The 21,837-nt window shown below is 47.0% G+C and overlaps 3 protein-coding genes and 1 non-coding gene across 4 annotated transcripts in view; 1 reads left to right on the plus strand and 3 right to left on the minus strand.

The window, feature by feature from the left end:
• LOC101785543 (receptor protein-tyrosine kinase CEPR2) overlaps nt 1-8,570 on the plus strand; it is a 12,831-nt gene extending 4,261 nt beyond the window's left edge. The window contains exons 2-3 of the mRNA XM_022826739.1: nt 4,898-7,460; nt 7,859-8,570. Coding sequence (XP_022682474.1) covers nt 4,898-7,460; nt 7,859-8,208 — 2,913 coding nt within the window. The 3' untranslated portion in view covers nt 8,209-8,570. The remainder of the gene's footprint in view (nt 1-4,897; nt 7,461-7,858) is intronic.
• Nucleotides 8,571-8,617: 47 nt separating this feature from the next.
• On the minus strand, nt 8,618-11,050 carry LOC101786220 (amino acid permease 8). The gene is made up of 6 exons (XM_004970719.4): nt 10,863-11,050; nt 10,503-10,736; nt 10,300-10,393; nt 9,835-10,186; nt 9,377-9,601; nt 8,618-9,223 (listed from the first exon to the last, which is right to left on the minus strand). The coding sequence occupies exons 1-6, from the start codon at nt 10,930-10,932 to the stop codon at nt 8,792-8,794; spliced, it is 1,407 nt and encodes a 468-aa protein (XP_004970776.1). The 5' UTR covers nt 10,933-11,050; the 3' UTR covers nt 8,618-8,791.
• A 4,755-nt stretch (nt 11,051-15,805) lies between these two features.
• On the minus strand, nt 15,806-15,879 carry TRNAV-AAC. Its single transcript has one exon. It is a non-coding gene; the product is annotated as a tRNA-Val (tRNA).
• LOC101765039 (amino acid permease 4) lies at nt 15,855-20,701 on the minus strand. The gene is made up of 6 exons (XM_004970753.2): nt 20,565-20,701; nt 17,704-17,937; nt 17,492-17,585; nt 17,018-17,381; nt 16,700-16,921; nt 15,855-16,604 (listed from the first exon to the last, which is right to left on the minus strand). Exons 1-6 carry the CDS (start codon nt 20,626-20,628, stop codon nt 16,164-16,166), a joined length of 1,419 nt encoding a protein of 472 aa, XP_004970810.1. The 5' UTR covers nt 20,629-20,701; the 3' UTR covers nt 15,855-16,163.
• Between the last annotated feature and the right edge of the window lie 1,136 nt (nt 20,702-21,837).

A 21,837-nucleotide genomic window follows, 5' to 3' on the forward strand; every position in this document is an offset into this window, starting at 1 on the left:
TTCCGTCGAGGTCGTGGCCTCGTAGGCTAGCAGCTAGCTCGTGGCCATGGCATGGGCGCGGCATCCGTGGAACGGCGACAGGTCAGGGTAAGGGTCTTCTTCGCCCATTCCCTTGTCCGCGCTGCACCGCATCAGACACCGTTGCCCGTTGGCGGCGACGTCGCCGGCTAACGCACTTTTGCTTTTGAGGTCCTAAAGGCTCCGGCTATCCTACACGGCAGGAAGTGTTTGGCCAGGTCATCGATCCGACGGCACCTCGCGCGGTGCGGGAGAGTCGAGTGGCAGGGGATCAAATCATTGACGTGAAAGTGGATCATCATTGGAATCTGAATGGAGTTATCGATGGCCCGTGCATCAATGGACCATGGGCAATAATTTAGGCACCGGCCGCGATGGGTAATGGAGACCAGACGACGTTAACTACTTGTTCCAATCACGGATTCTGCATCCGATTCTAAAAGAATTCATTCATTCAGCGTGCCTTGCCGCCCAAAGACACTGCGGTTTTGTCCTTTCTCTCTTCGCATGCAGGCTTGTTACTCTGATTGGCTCATACAGTCATACATGCTGTCAGATAAATGTAGGCGGTCACAGTCAAGTTAGCTGTACATAACTGATCGAAAGAAGTCAGTTGATGCTTCAGCTGGCTCATATCTCCTCTTGGATCGGAGTTTAACCATAGCCTCTGGCGTCATGCGGGATATTGTGCCCCGGCTCAGAGCTTTCATCCTTTTCTGGAAGAAAAAACTCTGATCCTTTGCGACGCTAAAGTGCTCACTGAATCATCGTGAGTTGGACCTCTGAAGATCACCACAACGAATGATCCGATATTCCAGTGGGCAGTGTAGCTGTTGAGACGCTGACTAGACCGGTAAATGATACAAGGTGAGGTGCATTTCTATGGGTCTTGAGAGCTGGGGCGCACACTGTATGCTCGCTATCTGACCACGCTCGCACTCCGTGTCCACACACGCCTCACCTCGCAGCTTGCCAGTTCCAACAGAACAAGGAACCAAGAAGATTTCTCAACTCCCAGCATACAGCATCGTTTTCCTAGGCTCCTAGCCCTTCGGCTTCACACGATTGTAGTGGCTGCTGCAGTGCGGTAGTGCCACCAAAAGCAAGTGTCTCCTCAGTCCCCCCTGTGGTGGTCAAAAGAGGCTTCCTACAGACTATCATATCGTGTCTGTGACAAGAACATGAGACCAGATTCCCCAGTCAGTTCTGGTCGAGCACGAGCCAAAGTTGCCACGACACTCGTGCAATCATGGAGCAGTACTGTAAAATATAGGCTCACCAAATTGAAAAGGCATTTTTGTGGTCAGAATTACTGTTGCAATGAAAATAGTATAGCTTTAGATTGTACGTACCTGGACATGGACAGATTCTTTTTAAACTATTCACCAACAGCGAAAACAATCGTCAATGCATAGACACTGATAGACATGCTTTGAGGTAATTCCACTACTGTCCACCTCACTTGAGGGTCAGGTCAAAGCTCACATGCAAAACAAAACATATGCTTCGAGCAGGAACGTCCACTGCGGCAATAATTTAGGTTTGTTCCAGGGACAGATCAGCACTTGATCTTCACACTGTTCGCGATGCAAGCTGATGTAATGGCGGTTCAGCGATGCTTGTTGTTTATTTGCAGTGCAACGCACTTCCAAAGCCAACCAGTGCTTTTCAATCCGACAGGGGTGGCTGCTGCCTGCTCATAGTCTTCTCCTACCAGTTCACGGGCTAATGTTCATGTTCAGTTCAGTTCAGAAAATAAAGCAGCACATCACAATCCAATCAGACATGTAGATACAAGCTCGTATTCTGTGGTCGTGTACAAAAATACTAGTATAGACAACAGAGTGCGGAGTATTCGAACAAGTTCAGATCAGTCCGCCGTCAGTCGGAATTCTTTAAGCGCCATGTGTGCATCGAGAGGAAGAGCTTATCTGACAGAACGTTTTTGCAGCGGTGTTCGTGTGGCCGAGAGGAGATTTTGCCTTGGCCTACAGGGACCCGCCCAGCAGCTTTCGGTTTGTTCTTTTCCTACGTCAAATAAGCCGCTCACGGGGCTGAATCAGCAGATCTTTGACCCGAATACTAGCTTGAATTTTTTTTCTACGGCGTTGTCTCGGAGCTTCCTAATCTGTCGAGATCCGATGATTGATGATCTGTTGTTCTTGTAAGCTCAGGGTGCAGTTTCTGGCATGTCAATGAAACATCTGCATCTTCATTGACATTCGACAGTAGCGGTTTGATGTTCGAAACTGAAATCTGTAGAGATAATCAGATAAAATAAGTGAGGTTTCTCTGCAAATTTTCTACACAAAGCATGAATCTTACCATTTCGACCATGTGTCAGGTTTTGATATGAACTCTGTAAGAAACCACGCCAATAATGCAAGCCCTACTGGATACTTCCATGCATCAGCATCCAAGTTGGGCGCAACACAGGTGGCCTGAAACAACAGTCGCCACAGGACGGCAAAATATGATTTCGCCGGGCGCGAGAAAATTTATGTATGGCACGTAAAAACCTGCTCCTGCATACCAAGAGCCAAAGATGCGTTCCCGTTTTCTTCAAAATCACAAAAGTAAAAGAAGAAGATGCGTTCCCGGTCACATGGACGCCGAAGTCTCCGGTGCACGCACGGATTCGGCTCCGGAAGATTGGACGAGGCAGACGACACGGCCTACGAGACAAAGCTCCCCCCAAGGCCAGCGCGTCGCGGCGTCGTCGGCGTCGGCGAAGGCGTTCCATGCATCATCATCCAGGACGAGTGGACGCGTCGAAAATATCATCCAGCTCGGCGCTCGGCAGGTTTGAAAAGTATCTCCGCTCGGCTCGGCACGCCCACGCCGACGTCGCCCAGGCGTGCGCCCCCGTCGTACGCCGGCAAAAATACGAGGGGAAAACAGAGAGAAGACCAGAGGAATCTCCGCATTCCGGTGGTATCCGCCGTGCGCTCGCGATCCCGCGTGACCACGGGCGTGCGGTGCGGGCACTGGCGCGCGAGGCGGAGCGCGGAGCCCGGGTCTCAGCGGCGCGCGTCGCTTTCCGGCGAGGGGGGCAAGTGGCGCGCGCCGTCCACAGAATGGAAAGATTCCGGCGCGCGCGTACATTTTTTTCCCTCCTCCTCCGTCTCGTTTCATCCGCCGCCTTGTTGCCTTGCGCCCCCGGCCCGCTCCGCGCGCGTGCGCCCGCGCCTCCGCATGCGAATCGACGCGGGACGCAACGCGATGCGCGCACCGGACGGGAGCGGGGAGGCGTGCCGCCTGCCGCGGCGCAGCAACAAGAGGCGCCTGCGCACTCCTGCCCGCGTGACATGGCCCGCCGGCCCCGCTCCGCTGCGCACCAATACCTGCTCCACCGGTCGCCCGCGCTCCCTCCCTTCACCCCACTCTATATCTATCCGTCCTCCCCACCTCCCTCCCACCCATGGTCTTGTCTCCAGCAGATGCCAAGGAGTTCTAGAACCTACAATCCTAGACTGGCCTGGCACTAGCTACTTTTGCCTTGGTCCAGTCTGGTACCAGTATCTCCTTGCTACCTGGCCATGCACTTCCATTTCCCGGTTCTTGGCTTGTATCCCTGATCAACTCTGATTTTGCCGGACGCTCGAGTTTCTGCTGCCGTCTTGTTATCCGTAAGTCCGGTCTTAACTTCATCAACACTGAATGTCCTGTAGTTCTGCAATCCCCATTGTACTGTTGCTTTGTACATTTCTTGATTCAGTCAGAGCATTAGTTGTTACACTGTGACTGTAAGTTTACAGGGCGTGCTGTGGGACTAGTAGGCTACGAAGTCTTGTCAGAAAATGAAGGGTGGGTGGTCAGAAAGAAGCGTTCTACAGTTAGTTTCCATGACTAACATTTCATTTTGGAACTGATTTTCATAAGCAGTGATCCAAACGTTTTGTGGTAGTCACTAGCAGCCAGTCATATGATGCCATAGGCTTTGATTTTCAGTTGGTATCCCCAGTAAGAAATGGAGGTTCAAATGTTCCATTCTATGGTTCATGACATTTATATGTTGGTGTGTTCCTCAGTACTCGGCAGAGCCTGGATTAGCCATGTTAATCGGATGAACAACAAAAAGTGTTAAAAGTTAGTAACACAACATAACCACCTGCAGATCATGCAGTGAAGTGCAATTTCACAATTTTCACCGGTTCATTGTATGTGGACGTGTGGTCCATGAGAGGATTAACTGTATTAAAGTGCTAGAACTTGCACATCATCCTCATGAGCTACAAAAAGTACCACTAGACGACGGCCTTGCATGCTAGAGACTGGTCTGATAAGTACGTTTGCTTTGATCCGGAATATAATCATTCAGTCATCCGCTTGCTGGATGAGTTAATTGCTGATATTGAAGTATGAACACATACAAGATCTTAACCTTATGTTCTAACTAACTGAGGAGCAGTGAAAAGGTAACGTGGTATCTGCTAAAATATCTGACTGGTTGGAGTAAGTCTGTGGTTAGCAAGGAATTTGATCATTCTCAAATATCTCTTTCTGAAAAAGAAGAATCACCATTCAGCTTAGTTCTATTCAAAAAGTCGGGTATCCGAAACCATAGTCACAAATCAGTGACGAGGGAAGCACAGTAGGTTAGATGGAAAAAAAAATCTTGTTGTTTATGTTTTTATCACCTGGTCCCCATGATCATTGAGTAGCTCGCTTTCAATAGAATGGTACATCTTTTTAATCCTTTCACACTTCAATTTCCTTCAATTCCTTTCAATGATCACTGTGATGCAAGTGAACTGCACATCGTTTTCATTTGTTTCTTCAATGTTAAATAATGCACACTTTTTAAAATATCAAGGTATTATTACTGTCATCAAACCCAGCACACCAGTGCGCTGATGTCAGGTTCCCTTATTTTCAGGTAAACAGTGCTAAGAGTGCAACGTCAACCTCAGATTTTCAAATGTATTTCTGGTTAGTTCTCGTGCTATGCAATTTCGGAATATCAAAATCCCTACCTCTGGATAGAGACACACTTTTGGACATAAAAGGCTATCTGAAAGATCCACAGAATTACCTACACAACTGGGATAAATTTCATTCACCGTGCCAATTTTACGGTGTTACATGTGACCACAATTCTGGTGATGTCATTGGAATATCACTCTCAAACATCTCACTATCAGGCACTATATCATCTTCATTTTCTCTTCTTCAACAATTACGCACTCTGGAGGTTGGGGCAAATTCCATCTCAGGAATTGTTCCAGCTGCACTGGCCAACTGCACAAATCTTCAGGTTCTAAATCTGTCAATGAACAGTTTAACAGGCCAATTACCTGATCTTTCAGCATTGCTCAACCTACAAGTTCTTGACGTGTCCACAAATAGTTTTAATGGGGCATTCCCAGTATGGGTCAGCAAATTATCAGGCCTAACTGAATTAGGCCTAGGAGAGAACAGCTTCGATGAAGGTAATGTTCCAGAAAGCATTGGAGACCTGAAGAATTTAACATGGCTATTCCTGGGACAATGCAATCTTAGGGGAGAGATACCAGCTTCAGTCTTTGATTTGGCATCACTTGGGACACTGGACTTCTCACGCAATCAGATTACCGGTGTATTTCCAAAGGCAATATCCAAAATGAGGAACCTATGGAAGATTGAGCTCTACCAAAACAACTTGACTGGTGAAATTCCTCAAGAGCTTGCAACTCTAACCTTGTTATCTGAATTTGATGTGTCTCGCAATCAGCTGACTGGCATGCTGCCTAAGGAGATTGGTGGCCTGAAGAAGCTGAGGATATTTCATATATACCACAATAACTTCTTTGGTGAACTTCCTGAAGGGCTGGGGAACCTGCAATTTCTTGAGTCATTCTCAACCTATGAAAATCAGTTCTCAGGAAAGTTCCCTGCCAACCTTGGCCGGTTCTCACCACTCAACACAATAGACATATCAGAGAATTATTTTTCTGGCGAATTTCCAAGATTCTTGTGCCAAAACAACAAGCTTCAGTTCTTACTGGCTTTGACAAACAACTTTTCAGGTGAATTTCCTGGCTCTTATTCTTCCTGCAAGACACTTCAGAGGTTCAGAATAAGTCAAAATCAATTCAGTGGGAGTATTCCTCCTGGCTTATGGGGATTGCCTAATGCTGTGATAATTGATGTTGCTGATAATGGATTTATTGGGGACATATCTTCTGATATAGGCCTTTCAGTTACTCTGAACCAGCTGTATGTTCAAAACAACAACTTCATTGGGGAGCTTCCAGTAGAGCTGGGAAGGCTCTCCCAGCTGCAGAAGTTGGTTGCTTCAAACAACAGATTCTCTGGCCAAATTCCTAAACAGATTGGAAATCTCAAGCAGCTGACTTACCTGCATTTGGAACATAATGTACTGGAAGGGCCAATACCACCAGATATTGGTATGTGCAGTAGCATGGTTGACCTGAATCTTGCAGAGAATTCTTTGACTGGAGGCATTCCAAACACACTGGTCTCCCTCGTCACTCTGAATTCACTCAATATATCCCATAACATGATCTCTGGTAACATTCCTGAAGGTCTGCAGTCACTGAAGCTGAGTGATATTGATTTCTCTCATAATGAATTATCCGGCCCAGTCCCTCCGCAGTTCTTAATGATAGCTGGAGATGATGCATTCTCTGAAAATGTTGGCCTTTGTGTTGCAGACACTTCAGAAGAGTGGAGGCAAAGCGTCACCAATTTAAGACCTTGTCAATGGTCTGACAACCGTCACAACTTCTTAACAAGACGTCTTTTTCTTGTGCTGGTCACAGTGACATCTTTGGTTGTTCTCCTGTCTGGGTTGGCATGTCTGAGCTATGAAAACTACAAGCTTGAAGAGTTCAATAGAAAAGGGGACATTGAGAGTGGCGGCAGCACTGACTTGAAGTGGGTTCTTGAGACCTTCCATCCTCCAGAGCTTAACCCTGAGGAAATATGCAGCTTGGATGGAGAGAATTTGATTGGCTGTGGAGGCACCGGCAAAGTTTACAGGCTAGAATTGAACAAGGGAAGGGGAACTGTTGCTGTGAAGGAGTTGTGGAAGGGTGATGATGCCAAGGTCTTGAAGAGTGAGATAAATACCCTTGGGAAGATACGCCATCGGAACATTCTGAAACTCAATGCATTTTTGACTGGTGGAGCATCAAGTTTTCTGGTCTATGAGTATGTGGTGAATGGTAACCTGTATGATGCTATTCGCCGTGAGTTCAAAGCTGGACAACCTGAGCTTGATTGGGACAAGCGGTGCCGGATTGCTGTAGGGGTTGCGAAGGGCATCATGTACCTTCACCATGATTGCTCCCCGGCCATAATTCATCGGGACATAAAGTCGACCAACATACTTCTGGATGAGGAGTATGAAGCTAAGCTTGCAGATTTCGGTATTGCTAAATTGGTGGAAGGTTCACCACTTAGCTGCTTTGCTGGTACCCATGGCTATATGGCTCCTGGTAAGTTTTTTGAAGGCTAGTCTCCATTTTTTCATAGCTGTAATTACTGAACATTGCTGTCTACGATTACTGTAGAAAATATTTTGTCGGTGGAACTCAAGTGCCCTAGTGTTTTGTCTTGGTAAATAATCCGGTCAAATGAAATGGTGCACAAATTGGTAGACACTCCAATTGCTGCTGTCACTTAAAGATGGGTGCAAAGTTCTTAGTTGCTTTTCTGAAATTTCTTAATGATTTTGGTGTCAGTTATTAATAATATATCATTTCATAAGTAATGTGTTCCATACTACTCAATAATTATCATTTATTCCTAACAACTATATAACTGTCAGATGCATGTAATTTAAAGATATTAGTCTGAAGATTTCAGCCTCATGTCATCTTAAATCAATATGCAGAACTTGCGTATTCTCTAAAGGCGACAGAGAAGAGTGATGTCTACAGCTTTGGCATCGTACTGCTAGAGTTGCTTACTGGGCGTAGCCCAACTGATCAACAGTTTGACGGTGAAATGGACATTGTCTCCTGGGTTTCGTCTCATTTGACTGAGCAAAACCCAGCAGCTGTTGTTGATCCAAAAGTAAGCAACGGCGCATCAGATTACATGATAAAGGCCTTGAATATTGCTATTCTTTGTACTGCTCAGCTTCCATCTGAACGGCCGACAATGAGAGAAGTCGTGAACATGCTCATCGACAATGATCCTAGCTGCACGACTGGGAGGGCAAAGAACAAGAATGATAAGTAAATACAACCGGCTTTTTCTTAGTAAGATATACTAGTAATAATCAGAACATCAGGGCCTCTAAGCACCCTGTAGCAGCTCATGGGGGAAGCTTATTAGGTCCTCAGACTGCCTGGCTAGTGAATACTAGGCAACTAGCAGGCTTATAAAATAATTTGGAGGTATAGCCTCTGCAAAGCTTGTCCATATGCAGAAGTTTAGATAATGTTTTGTACAAACTAGTACTGTAATCTGAAAGTTTCTGTAAATATGTCATGTGTGTCAGTATGATTAGTGCATTACTTGCAAAAGTTTGTGAATGAGGACAAGGTATCCATACGCTCAATTTTATCAGAAAGGAACAGGCAAACGACGTTTACTGATTATTGCAGTACTTAATGAAATTACAAATTCCAGCCTTCTTTGTGCTTCGTTTTACCCAACCGTTTCTATTTATTCTGAGTATGAACTAGGGGTTATTACAGCCGAATGTACCGATATGTCAACATCAGAGGAAAACAGAGCACACACGATCAGCTCAGAGCATGACAACATTCTTCTTCGACTTGGAGAAGATTTTAGCTATTGTACATTACTACAATGACATCTAGCTGACAGTTTTGAAAGGGTTGGAAGAGACCTTCAAGCTATCCACAATGTCAGTCACAGAGCCTATACCCACTGCCACTGAAATCATCAAACAAACCATGCTCAAACCCTGCAGAAGATACCACTTCCTCCCCTTGGTGATCTTGCCCTGGGCAATGTGCATGCTTATGGGGAAGTAAACTGTCAGCGGCCAGAAGCTGAACGCGCCGAGGAGCCCCAGCACAGCATTGAAGAATGGTATCATCATTGCCACCACAGTTGTGGCGACAACTATAAGGGTCCTTAAGACGAGCTTGTATGGCGCAACGGTCACTGATCCTCGCTGCATCAGGGGGATGCTGACGGTATATGCGCTGTTGATGAACTTGGCTTCCGGCCACCGGGAGGCAGCCCACCGCTCGACTGAAGCAAAGATAGGCTGTGCATAAACCTGCACGAGTAAAAGAGCTTTAGCTTAAGCTGCAGAGTTCACTTAGTTCAGTTCTTACTTTTATGGTACCTAGTCAGTTCTGAATCTGATCACTGAAATTCTTCTATTCAGGTGTGCAGCAAGTTAGCAAGTCACGATCTGAGATGTGCTGACCTGGTATGCTCCAATGAGGTGGAGGATGAGGCACATGTTGGCAATGTCAACGAGCCAGTAGGGACCCAACCCAGCCGCCGTCAAGATATTGCCGGGAGCATTTGAACCAAATGCAGCATACCCAGCACAGCCGACGGAGATGTAGAAAATGGTGGTGGCTCCAATCCCATACATTGATGCCTTCTTCATGGTCTTGTTCTCCGCCGGTGGTGACTTCAGTGTATCCTAGAATCAGAAGTTCAGAAGAGATCAGAAAGGCACTATACTGTTTTTTCTTTTTGGTGAAAATACGGAAGGCACTATACTGTTACTGACAAGAACATTGTTACTAGGTCTAATGCTCTGAACCTATTTTCCTTTCGAAGTCAATGCAAATTCATTCAGAGCTAAGAGTGGCTGCACGCTTCTTGCACAGTTGCAGTACATATTTTGAATCATAAATACGGCATACCGCATACCTGTATCTCGATTAGCACTTCCGCAAAAGTGTAAGCAAAGGCAATGTTCCCCAGGGCCAGAAGCACGTTCCAAAGCTTCTTGGTCGAGGACGCCGCGGCGGCACCTGCGATCCTGCCTCCGAGACCGCCGCCGTGCGACACCCACTGCCCCACCGAGAGGCCGAGGCCGATGAAGGAGTAGGCGAACGACATGATCGCCGCGACGACGGACAGCCAGGTGATGTGCTCCAGGCCGGGGAACTGGGAGAGCACGACCTGGACCACGCTGAACGCCAGCATCAGCACGGTCCCCGACGCGTCGCAGTGCGCGCCGGCGCCGTTCCGGCGGAAGCAGTCCGACTGCCTAATCGCCCTGTGCAAAGCATAAACAGGCCAACAGAAAAGGGAAATTAGCACATCCCGATTACTCTTTTCCTTTGAAGCTTGTGTAGATCGTTCAGAGGAAACTAAGATTTGGTTACTCACGCCATGCTTATGGTCGCGGTGATGGTGTACCCGACCATGGTGCCCCACAGGTTGACGTACTGGGCGATCCCGCACATGAACACCTCTCTGGGACCTGCGATAAATTCCCGGGCATTGCGTTCAGTAAAACGAGGGAACAAATAAATAGAGGTGGACTTGTTGTGTGCGTGCAGAGAAGTGGAAAGTCAGTAAGATGGTCGTACTGAGGTATGATCTGACGGCGTCCATGTAGGTGCGGTTCCTGTCGCCGGTGACGGGGTGCGGCGCGCGGTAGGCGTTGGCGAGCAGCGTGGAGGTGTAGTAGGTGACGCACGCGAAGCCGGCGAGCGCGAGGGGCCCCGCGACCCAGCCCAGCTGCGCCACGCTCCAGGCCAGCGCCAGCACGCCGGAGCCGATCACCGCCGTCACAATGTGCGCCGTCGCCGTCCATACCGTCCCTGGAGCCAACAAGAAACTCAAGTTCAACAACCCGCCGCCAGAACCGCAGAGGCCTTTGACCGATCCCGGTCGGTGTAAAAATCTGCCGAAACATGGGGAGGAAGGGGAAGACGACGCGCACGCACCTGTCCGCTCGTGCCCCTGCTCGTAGTCGCCCCTCTCGACGTCGTCTGCTGCCGCCGCGCTCTTGTCCATCGTCCTCCCTGCCGTCGCGTTCGCGTCCCGTGCGCGCGCCCGCCCGGGTGTCCCGTGACCGCGAGAAGCGCCAGGGAAAGAGAGGGGATCCGGGCAAGGGGACACGCGACGAACCGGGACGGGGGTTTGGGCGGTTTATATAGGGCTCGGAAGCCAAGCCAAGTAGCACCCCAAGGCAACACGGGGCTCGCTCTGGCAGGACCGGCGCTTTGGGCCTGTAGAACCCGGGCGCGCCAGTTCAGCGCCAACGGACTCCTAATCCTAGTCCTCAGTCTATTCTAACGTTGTTGGCTGGAGTTCTCTTCTCCCTGGAGGCGGCCTGGACCCTAGGAAGAGCCTCTCTCTGGCTCCCTGCTCTTCTTCTACCGTGCAGAGTCCGGATCCCCATGCTCCGTTGACATTGGTACATTTATTTGTATAGTATATCTCCGTCCAATGCACGGTCTTTATAAGTAGAAAATGGACCTTGTTTACAACGTGCTTTTTGAACTCCTACTAGTGCATGGAAAAAAAAAAGACTTCACCTGGGTTTTCACGAATCCACGTGAACTCTTGCGTGCCAGATGGCATATGGTAGGTCGTTGAGTCGGCGTTTCTGGCCCAGCCCGAGCCGAACTGTTGTTTCAGCGGCGCCAGCTTGCTGCTGCCTGCCCAGCTTAACGTGCGTTGGCGTAGTCTTGAGCTGTGAGCCCAACCATGCATCGTGCTCGATCCAGCTCCACAAGCTAGCAAGCCGGTGGCAAAGCTCGACCTGACGACCTGCGCTTGGCAATTAGGCGCACACATGACCCCAGTGTCGGGGTTGTTCAGGCGTGCATTTGCCCCCGCGCGCTTACGTGTTCCGTGCCTTCTCGTCCGGGACAAATCGGGCAGGGCGGTGAGCCATCGCTCAGCGCCGCCGGCGAGAACGGGGGATTGCTTCACCTCATCATACCAGAAGCTCACAGATCAGATCAGACTATAGCAGTGTACAGACTTAAGCTCCAGGAGTAGCAACTAGCCCAATCATAGGGTGCACTAACGGGTCTGATCTGTGTGCATTGCATGTATCAAAAGCAGGCTGGGGACGTTGGCACGTAACCCAGGAGCATTTATGCATGCAGAGCCAAGCCACAGCACCCTGGATGAAACGTTAGTGCCCGGAAAGAAAGCCGGAGCCCTGCGGTTTCGCAGCCGCGTCACAGACTCATCACGAAGCAGAGGCAAACAGCGGCGGGGCGTCATCTCATGGCGGTTGGAGAGGGACGCGCGTATCCCATGCAGATCATATCGGTCGTGGAGGTCCATGCGGACCGCAACTCCCTTTGTCTATCCGCCCGGCACAACACATGGGCGACACGCTCGAAATCGTCAAAACCGAAAGGTGGAGAGAATGCATGGACGCCAGATGCCACCGCGCACCCGGACACGATGATTCGGCGACCGAGACGCTAGCCACCAGCACGATGCGAGACTGCTAGCCGAGGAGAGCAGTGAGGAAGAGTGGGTGACTACACGCTGACGACGTGCGCCTACGCATTGCATGCAGAGAGAGAGGCAGAGGCCGAGCAGCTGTGTGTCGCCGCCGCACCACCACGCCGGCATGATGCGGGGAGCAGAGTGCCGACACCGGTTGTTGCGCGCGCGCGGATGGACGCCTTTTTCCACGGTCGGCATCCATCTGATCGCCACACCACATCGCAAGCAGTTTCGATCTCCTCCCCGTCCGTTGCCATCACTTGTCAGCTAAACAGATCGGTGCTCAAGCTAGCCCATAATTGCAGGCTGCAGGCCGGCCGGCCGGGGCGAGATGATCGGCAGACGATGGACACGCCCGGCAAGCGAGTGAGGACGTGTACTTCACTATGGTCGGGCGCCGAGTGAGTGAGGACTGATGCGGAGGTAGTTTATGGCAACATGGTACTTCAGCTGGGCGCCTTGCCGCCTTTACATTGCAGATGAGCTTCTGTTGATGATAAGATCACTCGACATAACCCTTTTCGCACTAGGCCACCAGGCACTTGGCTAAAATCCCGCTTTTTCTTAAAATAACAACGCACAATAATTTATAGTATGTCAACTTTTTAAGTAATTATTCTTACGCCAAATTTGGTAGTTCTTCGAGCGTGAGGAGCAAGCTAAAACAATGTCACATGGGCATATCTGGTCCATGCTCTTGTTGTTCACAATTAGCCACGGACGGGATGAAGAATATATATTAGAAAAATACACATCCATAGTGCGATTATTTGAAGAAATAAATCTTGCACGGAAAAGTAGAAAAATTGCAGCGTGTCATATCAGTCGTGCTGCTTATTTTTAAATGAAGCGTGCAGATTACGTGCCTGGTATACACTAATGATTGAATGGAATATGCTAAATAATTAAAATTATGGTATAAATCCTTTTAAATAGACAAATGGAACATTATTTCACCTTTTGTGTAAAGAAATAGAATATATCTTACAACGATTTTAATGTAAGATATAATGTAAGCTCACGACCTACCAGCGGTTTTTGCTGTATTACCGGATAGGATCTTTGGTCACAGGATGCATGGTCCTCCCAAGCAAAAGCTGGTCCCCAAATGTTCACACGGTGATGGTAAAGCATAGAAATATGGAATGGCGATATCTGGAAAATCTAGGCGCCACCCTTTTGTCGACTGAAGAAGCCCTTTTCGTTGAATTTGGTATTTCAAAATAGAAAATACTTTATTAACCTGCACCCACCCACCAATCCATGTCGGAGCGAGAATGGCTGGTTACATTTTCTGAATTTATTTTGGAAATTAACACGTTGTTCTTCTATTGACGTATCCGTAAACATCGAGATCACTATCATGACTTTGTCAATCTCTGTTGGTCTAGTCTTTGAAGATGCTTATATGGGTAGAATGTGTGTTTATAGGAGGATATTTCTGTACTTGTATGTTATTAGTATCTGCGTTTATACCATGTTTTGACAAAAAAGAAGAAGAACTTTAAGTGCAACTCAAGAACACTCATAAAATTGTGAAATTCCAATAGGAAGAGCCCAGCCTATGTAATGTATGAGCCGATATGAATGACGTGATCTGCAGCATTCCTTCGAGTATATAACCGGTATCTTCTATTTGGTGGTAGTGGTATTAAAACGAAAGTAGTAATTTTTTTTGGCATATATTCTTTCCGATGGCATTCTCTTTGTCATCATCCATATGCACATAGGGCCTACCTGAGAGGATCAGGATAGAAGTAATCACGCACATCTCCTGATCTTCATCGCCAGGTGATAACAATACGGTAAAAAGTCATTGCTTGCCATATCCTCATCCAAAACAAAATATCCTTATTAAAAGGTGAAGAAATGCATGGACAAATCAAAGATGGCATAGGGTAAAGTTCTCCGATGCAGCTGCGACCTCTAGTTTTACCCATCCGGACGCAAAAATGGCACGGCACACAAGGATTCCAATGTATCTAGACACAGTCGCGCGACATCACAGATTTGTATCCCACTTGCAAGTGCCTAAATCGTGTAAGCGCATTAGGCAGGGCAAAGTGAATGAGACTGGGTAATGCTGTGGCAAGAAAGAGAAGCTGATAATCATTTTATGTTGCAGCTTTTGTTGTATACACAGGTCTCCCTAGTCCACGGTACTCCATTGGTGTCAAGTCACCGAGCTCCTTTATTCTTCTTTTTCAAAAACTGATGCCAGTTTTTCACTAAAGAGCTTTTGATACCCAAAGTTTCCGACCAAATTCCATGCTGAGTGTTCGTAGAATATAAGGGGATCATCAAAAAGCAATGAACAAAAGGAAGTAGAGTCTGTTAAGGCACTTACACCATATTTCGGTAGTTTAAATGTATATACTAAATGCAAAAAATTATTCTCATTGGTGACGAGCTGTTGGTAAACGGGATTATCAGTAATATAGGTCAGGCACACAATTTATTCGATTTTTTTATCCAGAACTTCAGTAATTTATGTGGGATAGCAGTATCATTAGCAATTTTGGCCAATTACACCGATGAATTTTGACCACAAACCATCTTAAATACAAATGGAGAAAATATATATTTTCAGTCACTAGTTGTATACCTGCATTGTATTGCAATCTATCATTCCATTTCCAAATGATACTCCCTGTCCAAACTATAATAAGCCTAACAAAACATTGAAATGGCCTCCAACATGACATTGTGAGTAACAATATTGATGGAAATATTTGTGTAAAATGGAAATAATTATATAGCAATAAGATGAATATTTTCATGGTCAATCTAATAAGTAATAATAATGTTATGTTACCAATCTATATTATGTTTTGGTGAATTTAATAAATAATAATATAATTCTTATTTTTATCAATCTACATGATCTTTACATCTTGATAGAGAAAATTAAAGAAGCTTGTGGACAATAACTCGGTTAGTTCCATGAACTTATCAATCTGAGTTCAAGTCCTTAATTCGTCACGGGTGCTGATATTTTTTAGAATTCTTCAAGTGGTAGGCAACATGTCAATAATGAGATGTATGAAGTGACTTCGTCAATCTCAAGATCTGTCGATCAAAAGTGCTTGGTAGGTTTTACACGCGTATTCAAAAGGTCAGCACACGTGAGTGCGAGTGTCTGCATTGGTGTTTTCGAAAAAAAAAAGAAAACAAAAATATGATACTCAATTTCTTTTTGAGACGGGATATGATACGCAATTAGCCTGGGCCGCTGGGACACCGCCCGAATCGCAGTAGCTAAACTACAGCGCAAAAAGAGGCGGCCCAGTTGCGCTGGTTCGCAGCTGGGCTTGTTCGTCCAAGCAACCAGGGCGAAAAATAAGATGATCCATGGAAAATATTGGCTCTCACTAGGCCCGCCGCCCGCCTGACAAAAAAAAAATACGAAAAAACATGGCTTCGCCCGGACTCGAACCGGAGACCTTCAGTGTGTTAGACTGACGTGATAACCAACTACACCACGAAACCAACTTGACGAATTCCATAATTAAATATTATTAATACAAAAACCAACGACAAGGAGCTTACTTCTACATTTCACCCCGAAAGCACACCTGCCATACACGATAAATCTAGCCGGAACAAATTACCGTCTTACAAACATATTTAGCTGTTCCCAAATCGACATGCTAATTTCAATCAGTACAGGCAGCAGTCCGTACGTACAAAAGTAAAGATCGGTCAGTTGCATGCATCATGTATGCCTGCCACTGCCAGCACGCGTCCACCAGATCTGAAACAAAAACTTCCATTCAGAGCTGCGTCTGGAAGATGGTGACGTGTCCCAGGCGCTGCACCATGTCGGCCACGGATCCCACGGCGGCGAGCAGCGAGACCACGAGCGCGCCGGCGTTGAGCGCCTGCAGCGCCACCCACTTGCGGCTGCCCGGCGCCACCTTCGCCTGCGCCATGTACATGGTCACCGGGAAGTACACCGTCAGCGGCCAGAACGCGATGGCGCCGAGCAAGCCCAGCACGGCGTTGAAGAAGGGCAGAATCAGCGACACCACCGTCGTCGCCGCTACGAACGCCGTGCGCAGCACCAGCCTGCACATGGTGAACCGCGCCGCGCGGCCGCCGCCGCCGCTGACGAAGGGCAGGCGCACCGCGTACTCGTGGTGGAAGAAGGACGACTCCGGCCACCGGGCCGCCAGCCACTTCTCGTAGCACGCGAAGATGGGCTGCGCGTACACCTGCGACAAACACAACATGGCCATCAACACATGCTAAGAACACAGAGAGGCCGTGCGATTGTGATTTGCGATGACATGATCTGATTGCTGATCACCTGATATGCTCCGACCAAGTGGATGACCACGGCGACGTTCGCGATGTCGACGAGCCAGAACGGCTCGTCGAAGCCGGTGAGCACGTTCCCCGGCGCGGCGTTGCCGAAGGCCGCGTACCCGATGCACCCGAGAGACACGTAGAAGATGGTCGTCACGCCGATGCCGTAGAAGCTCGCCCTCTTCATGGTCACGTTCTCTGACGGCGGCGACTTCACAGTGTCCTGAGGATCACGATTCACGGACAATGTCAATGTTACGCGCGATCATGCGCATCAATGCCGTACTGTACACTGCAACGTGCACAAGAAATAATGTACCTGGATTTCTATGAGAAGCATGGAGTAGGTGTACGCCAAGGCGATGTTCCCGAGGGCCTGCAGCGAGTGCCACGTCTTGGTGGATGCGGACACGCCGGCGGCGGCGCCAATCTTGACGCCGAGGAGGGTGCCGTGCGCCCGGTGGTTGGAAGCGAGCTTGGCGGCGCTCAGGAACAGCCCGACGGAGGAGTAGGTGCACGACATGACGGCGGCGACCACCGAGATGAGCGTGAGCTTCTCCAGGCTCGGGAACTGGGACAGGACCACCTCGGCGAGGCCGAACGCCACCATGTACATCGTCCCCGACGAGACGCAGGCCGCGTCGTGGCCCCTGTAGTGGTGGCAGTCCGTGCGCGCGATGGCCCTGCCATTGACACGCGCCAAGCAAACCTTTTGTTCAGCCCAGATCAACACACCCCACCGAACAAATTTTTTTCAGAGATTTCAGCCAGGATTCAGTTTGTTGATAGTTACATGATGCTTGTGGCAGTGGTGATGGTGTAGCCCACCATCGTTCCCCAGAGGATCACGTACTGTGCGAGCCCGCACACCACCACATCTCTAGGCCCTGCACATGGTCATCAGATTCAGAGCAATTCATGTCAGTTGTCACGATCAGGATTCAGGAACATGCCTGCTGCCGGTGTCCATGAAATTCAGATAAAAAAGTCTCATGATTTGGTTACCGAGGCATGATCGGACGACGTCCATGTAAGTGCGGTTCCGTTTGCCGTGGACGGGGTCCGGCGTGCGGTAGCAGTCGGACAGGAGGACGGCGGTGTAGTAGGTGATGTAGGCGCACCCGACGAGGGCGATCGGGCCGAGGACCCAGCCCATCTGCGCCACACTCCACGGCAGGGCGAGCACGCCGGAGCCGATCACGGCGGTGATGGCGTGCGTCGTCGCCGTCCATACCGTTCCTGTCGAATATCCAAGTCATTTGACATAGTTCACCATCTGACAGAATGCAGAACAGAACATCGTGTTGTACGATGCAACAGGAAGCGTGTTATTTGCGATCTATCTCTGAACATTTTCAGTAGAAACGTTTGGATACAGACTGAACTCTGAAGCCATCATTACACACTTTCAAGTGCTTTTGCTAGTCAACTCATGACTCCCTTTTCCCACCAGGTAAATCGTCATCATTTTTCGTAAGCAAGTTGAGCAAAGTGAGCCCATTGATCTACTGCCCATGCGCTGGATACCATTACAAAAGCAAAACCAACTGAACAACTAGTTTATAAACGCTTCCAAGTTCCAAGCACTACCAAAGTAGCAGCAATTATACAACCAAAGCATGCTTATAAGGAAGTTAAATAGCTAAAGCAAGATTTGGCCGTGTTGCTCGTGTTACATTAAGCTCAGCTGGAGCTGCATAATCTCACTCCTTTGAGTAACGTAAGCATGCACCTGATAACAAAAAAAAAACCTTTTTTTGGAGATTGCATCAAGTCGCCTGTGTGGAGCATGATGTGGCACCCAACAACCTTGCAACAGTTGAGAATTAAGGTATTTGCTTTCAGGCATAAACTAGTCAAACTCCTTAGCCAATAAGACCCCGTGAGGCAAATAACGGAACATCATCTCCCCAACAGTCGCAGCCATACAGATTCTGCGCTTCACCAATCAGTTCAGCTGTCCACTCATACAAGCTCTGTCCAGGGCCACAAATCCACAATGGAGCACTCCAAATGCACCTAGATATGTACTATTTTGATGCCATGAAAGCTATTTGTAAAATTACGATTCCTGATGAAAGTGGAGAGAGCACAGCTTGCAGGTTTCCAGCCATCCGCTCATGTACAACCAATTGGCCCACACTAAACACTTTCTGATAGACTATTACCGATTCCAGATGAATAATGTTCTCCATTCTTTTCGGGATTCAAATAAAACAGTATGGGGTAATGATTCCAACAACCATCTAATGACATGATCTCACACGCCACTATGCTTGAATATGATTCCGGAAGACTAGTATATATTGGCAACTGAAGCTGTGTAGGAGTAGGTATACACTTCTTGTTTCACTGTATGTTAAAGGTAGTGGCTGCCAAGTCACTGGCATTTTGGATCTTGCAAGGAACCCAGTGGCTGCAACCAACTGGGAGCAGACACAGGACCCAGTTCCTGCATCAATACTATGCCACTAACGTTCTTCCAATCTTCATAAAGGTGTGGTAACAGAAGCTTCACTCGATTTATGTCACATTTTCAGGTGCTGATTAGCTTTATTCAGCTGTACAATATGTCACATTTTCTGATGCTAGCTTTATTCAGTTTCTACTATGCAAAGGTGTCTGTTTTTTTAGATATGATGCAAAAGTATCTGTACTATTTTCCTTCAATTTCACAGTTCCGTTTCGAAGGAAATTGACACGCTCAAGAAACGTTAAATCTTTTTGAGTGATTGAGTCACGCATGCAAAAGCATGACAGTTAGGTCTAAAAAAAATTGGCAGGGCAAGGAAATTGAGCTCAAGATTCATAGGTCGGTCTCGTAAGCAAAATTGGTTTTGTTTCTTGAAATGTTTGTGCATGTTCAAATAGATCTCCTGATCATATACTATTATACCGTTTTACTCAAATTCTGATTTTCTTATACTAACTGAAAAAGAATAAGCTCAAATTTCTAAATTTAGAAAGATGTTGGCGTCAGATCTAAGTTGGCTCCTTCACTCTAAATATGTCATTATATATTAAAATTAAAGCAATTAACTGTTGCATTCATTTAAAAAAGAAACTAACTGTTTACTGTTGCATCGCCACCATTTATTTGGTCTGATTTTATAAATAACCTTTCTAGTTTAATTGGTACCAGGGACCCCACTCGTAAAATGAATAGCATTCCTGATTTGTAACCTTTGCAGGTAACAAACGTCAAGAGAGTAGCTGAAATTTTGAATGATGGAGATCTTTGTGTGTATCAGTCTTCGTATGAGGTAGTAGTCATATTCGCAAACAAAATGGAAATTAAATTCATTCAGTTTATGTCATGCTCTGTCAGCGTCTTTCTCACGAAGATGCAAAGAGGGAACGAGAAGGATGTCTGATGTCTGGAAGACATGCAAGAGAAGTGCATGCTTCTTCCTAGGTGCTGAAAGCTCCACAGCTCATCGGTCGAAACTCGAAAGGGAGAAAGACGGCTCACGCTCCACTATCCAGAGTAAGCAACTACATGGACGTGTAGATCTACTGCCGCGTATGGTCCCGGGCAGGAAAGGGAAAGCACACATGGGGAGCGAATGGACATGGCAGGAGCTCGCTGTAGGTGGTGAAGGTCTTGCAAGAAAACCTCTAACATGAAACATGAACTGTTCTACACTTCCACCACTTCCTATGGATCTGAGGCATGGAGAAATCCACAAGTCTCGTCAGTACGAGGACACGGCGGCCGGAGTACGAAAGCATGGACGGTGGCGTTGACGACGGCAGACAAACCATGAACAATCAGGGACCAAAGATCAGAGGCTACAGAGCTCGATGGGACGACGTCTTCTACAGGTAAAAGAAAGAGCAAGTACAGAGCCCAGATTGTGTAGTACCTGTTCTGACGCGGCCGTCGTCGTCCACCTCCATCTCCTTCCTCTCGATCTTCTCCACGTCCATCTCTTTCTTTCTCTGCTACTCCCTCTCCCTCTCTACCTCTGACCTCTCTAGCGCTGAAAGCTGTCTGTTGCAGCTTGCAGGGATGATGGGCTCGGTGCGCTGCAGCTATATATAGAGGTGGCGAGCGTTGCACCTGACCGGCCTTTCACTGTACATTCATTCTTTTAATGCAGGGGTGTGTTATCAGGGGTGTTTGGATTTTAGTCCGAACTAAAATTCATATCACATCGAATATTCGGAGACTAATTAGGAGGACTAAATATGAGCTAACTATAAAACTAATTACACAGATGGAGGCTAATTCACGAGACGAATCTATTAAGCCTAATTAATCCATCATTAGCATATGTTTACAGTAACATCACATTGTCAAATCATGAACTAATTAGGCTTAATAGATTCGTCTCGCAAATTAGTCTCCATCTGTGCAATTGGTTTTGTAATTAGCCTATGTTTAATACTCTTAATTAGTATCTAAATATTCGATGTGACAGGAATTTTAGGAGGAACTAAAGAAACAAACACTCCCAGATCCCTCACGAAATCCCACGAATTCTAGGGCTCCGTAGATCAGGCACGGATAACGTATGGAAATATTTGTTCACCTTTTCATTTCCATTTTAAGGCATATTTATGTATTCATCTTTCAAGAAACTATGCTGTGTTGTACTTCCTCCGTTCCAAATTTTAGGTCGTTTTGACTTTTCTAGATTCATAAATATTAGTATATATCTAGACATAAACTATGTTTAGGTGCATACAAACATCTATAAATCTAGAAAAGTCAAACAACCTATAATTTGGAACGGAGGGAGTATATAAGAGCTGCCTCTCTGTTAGACTAGTTTCTCTCCCACTTCCGGGTAAGGAAACAAAAATTCTAGTGTCGACACTCTTGATATAACTATTCTGTTTGTTGCACTTTCAGCAAAATCCCGGAGCGAATAATCTTTCTTGATTTTACTGGATTTTTTTTAGTTTGATATTTGTGCTGGAATTAAGCCATATCGTATGAATTTAAAAAAACATAAGTATTATAAGTAAAATAGTAAATAATAAGCACAATAACCGGTACCAATATATATAAATATAGATGTTTGTTTCATGTCTTCGATGTGTCTAACACTATTTTAAAATTTAATTTTGCGATATAGCATACACCTCAATGCGAAACCAAAGGACATGGATATAAAGTGTATGTGCCACCAC

Source organism: Setaria italica, chromosome V, assembly GCF_000263155.2.
Source record: "Setaria italica strain Yugu1 chromosome V, Setaria_italica_v2.0, whole genome shotgun sequence".
Taxonomy (NCBI): domain Eukaryota; kingdom Viridiplantae; phylum Streptophyta; class Magnoliopsida; order Poales; family Poaceae; genus Setaria; species Setaria italica.

Coding starts and splice junctions, on each gene's coding strand:
- LOC101786220 (XM_004970719.4), bottom strand. CDS start 10,932: ATGGACAAGAGCGCGGCGGCAGCAGACGACGTCGAGAGGGGCGACTAC. Junction 10,394..10,502: donor CGCCGTCAGATCATACCTCA/GTACGACCATCT, acceptor AATTTATCGCAG/GTCCCAGAGAGGTGTTCATG. Junction 9,224..9,376: donor ACCTCATTGGAGCATACCAG/GTCAGCACATCT, acceptor TTACTCGTGCAG/GTTTATGCACAGCCTATCTT.
- LOC101765039 (XM_004970753.2), bottom strand. CDS start 20,628: ATGGACGTGGAGAAGATCGAGAGGAAGGAGATGGAGGTGGACGACGAC. Junction 17,938..20,564: donor CGACGGCCGCGTCAGAACAG/GTACTACACAAT, acceptor GATATTCGACAG/GAACGGTATGGACGGCGACG. Junction 16,922..17,017: donor TGCTTCTCATAGAAATCCAG/GTACATTATTTC, acceptor CGTGATCCTCAG/GACACTGTGAAGTCGCCGCC.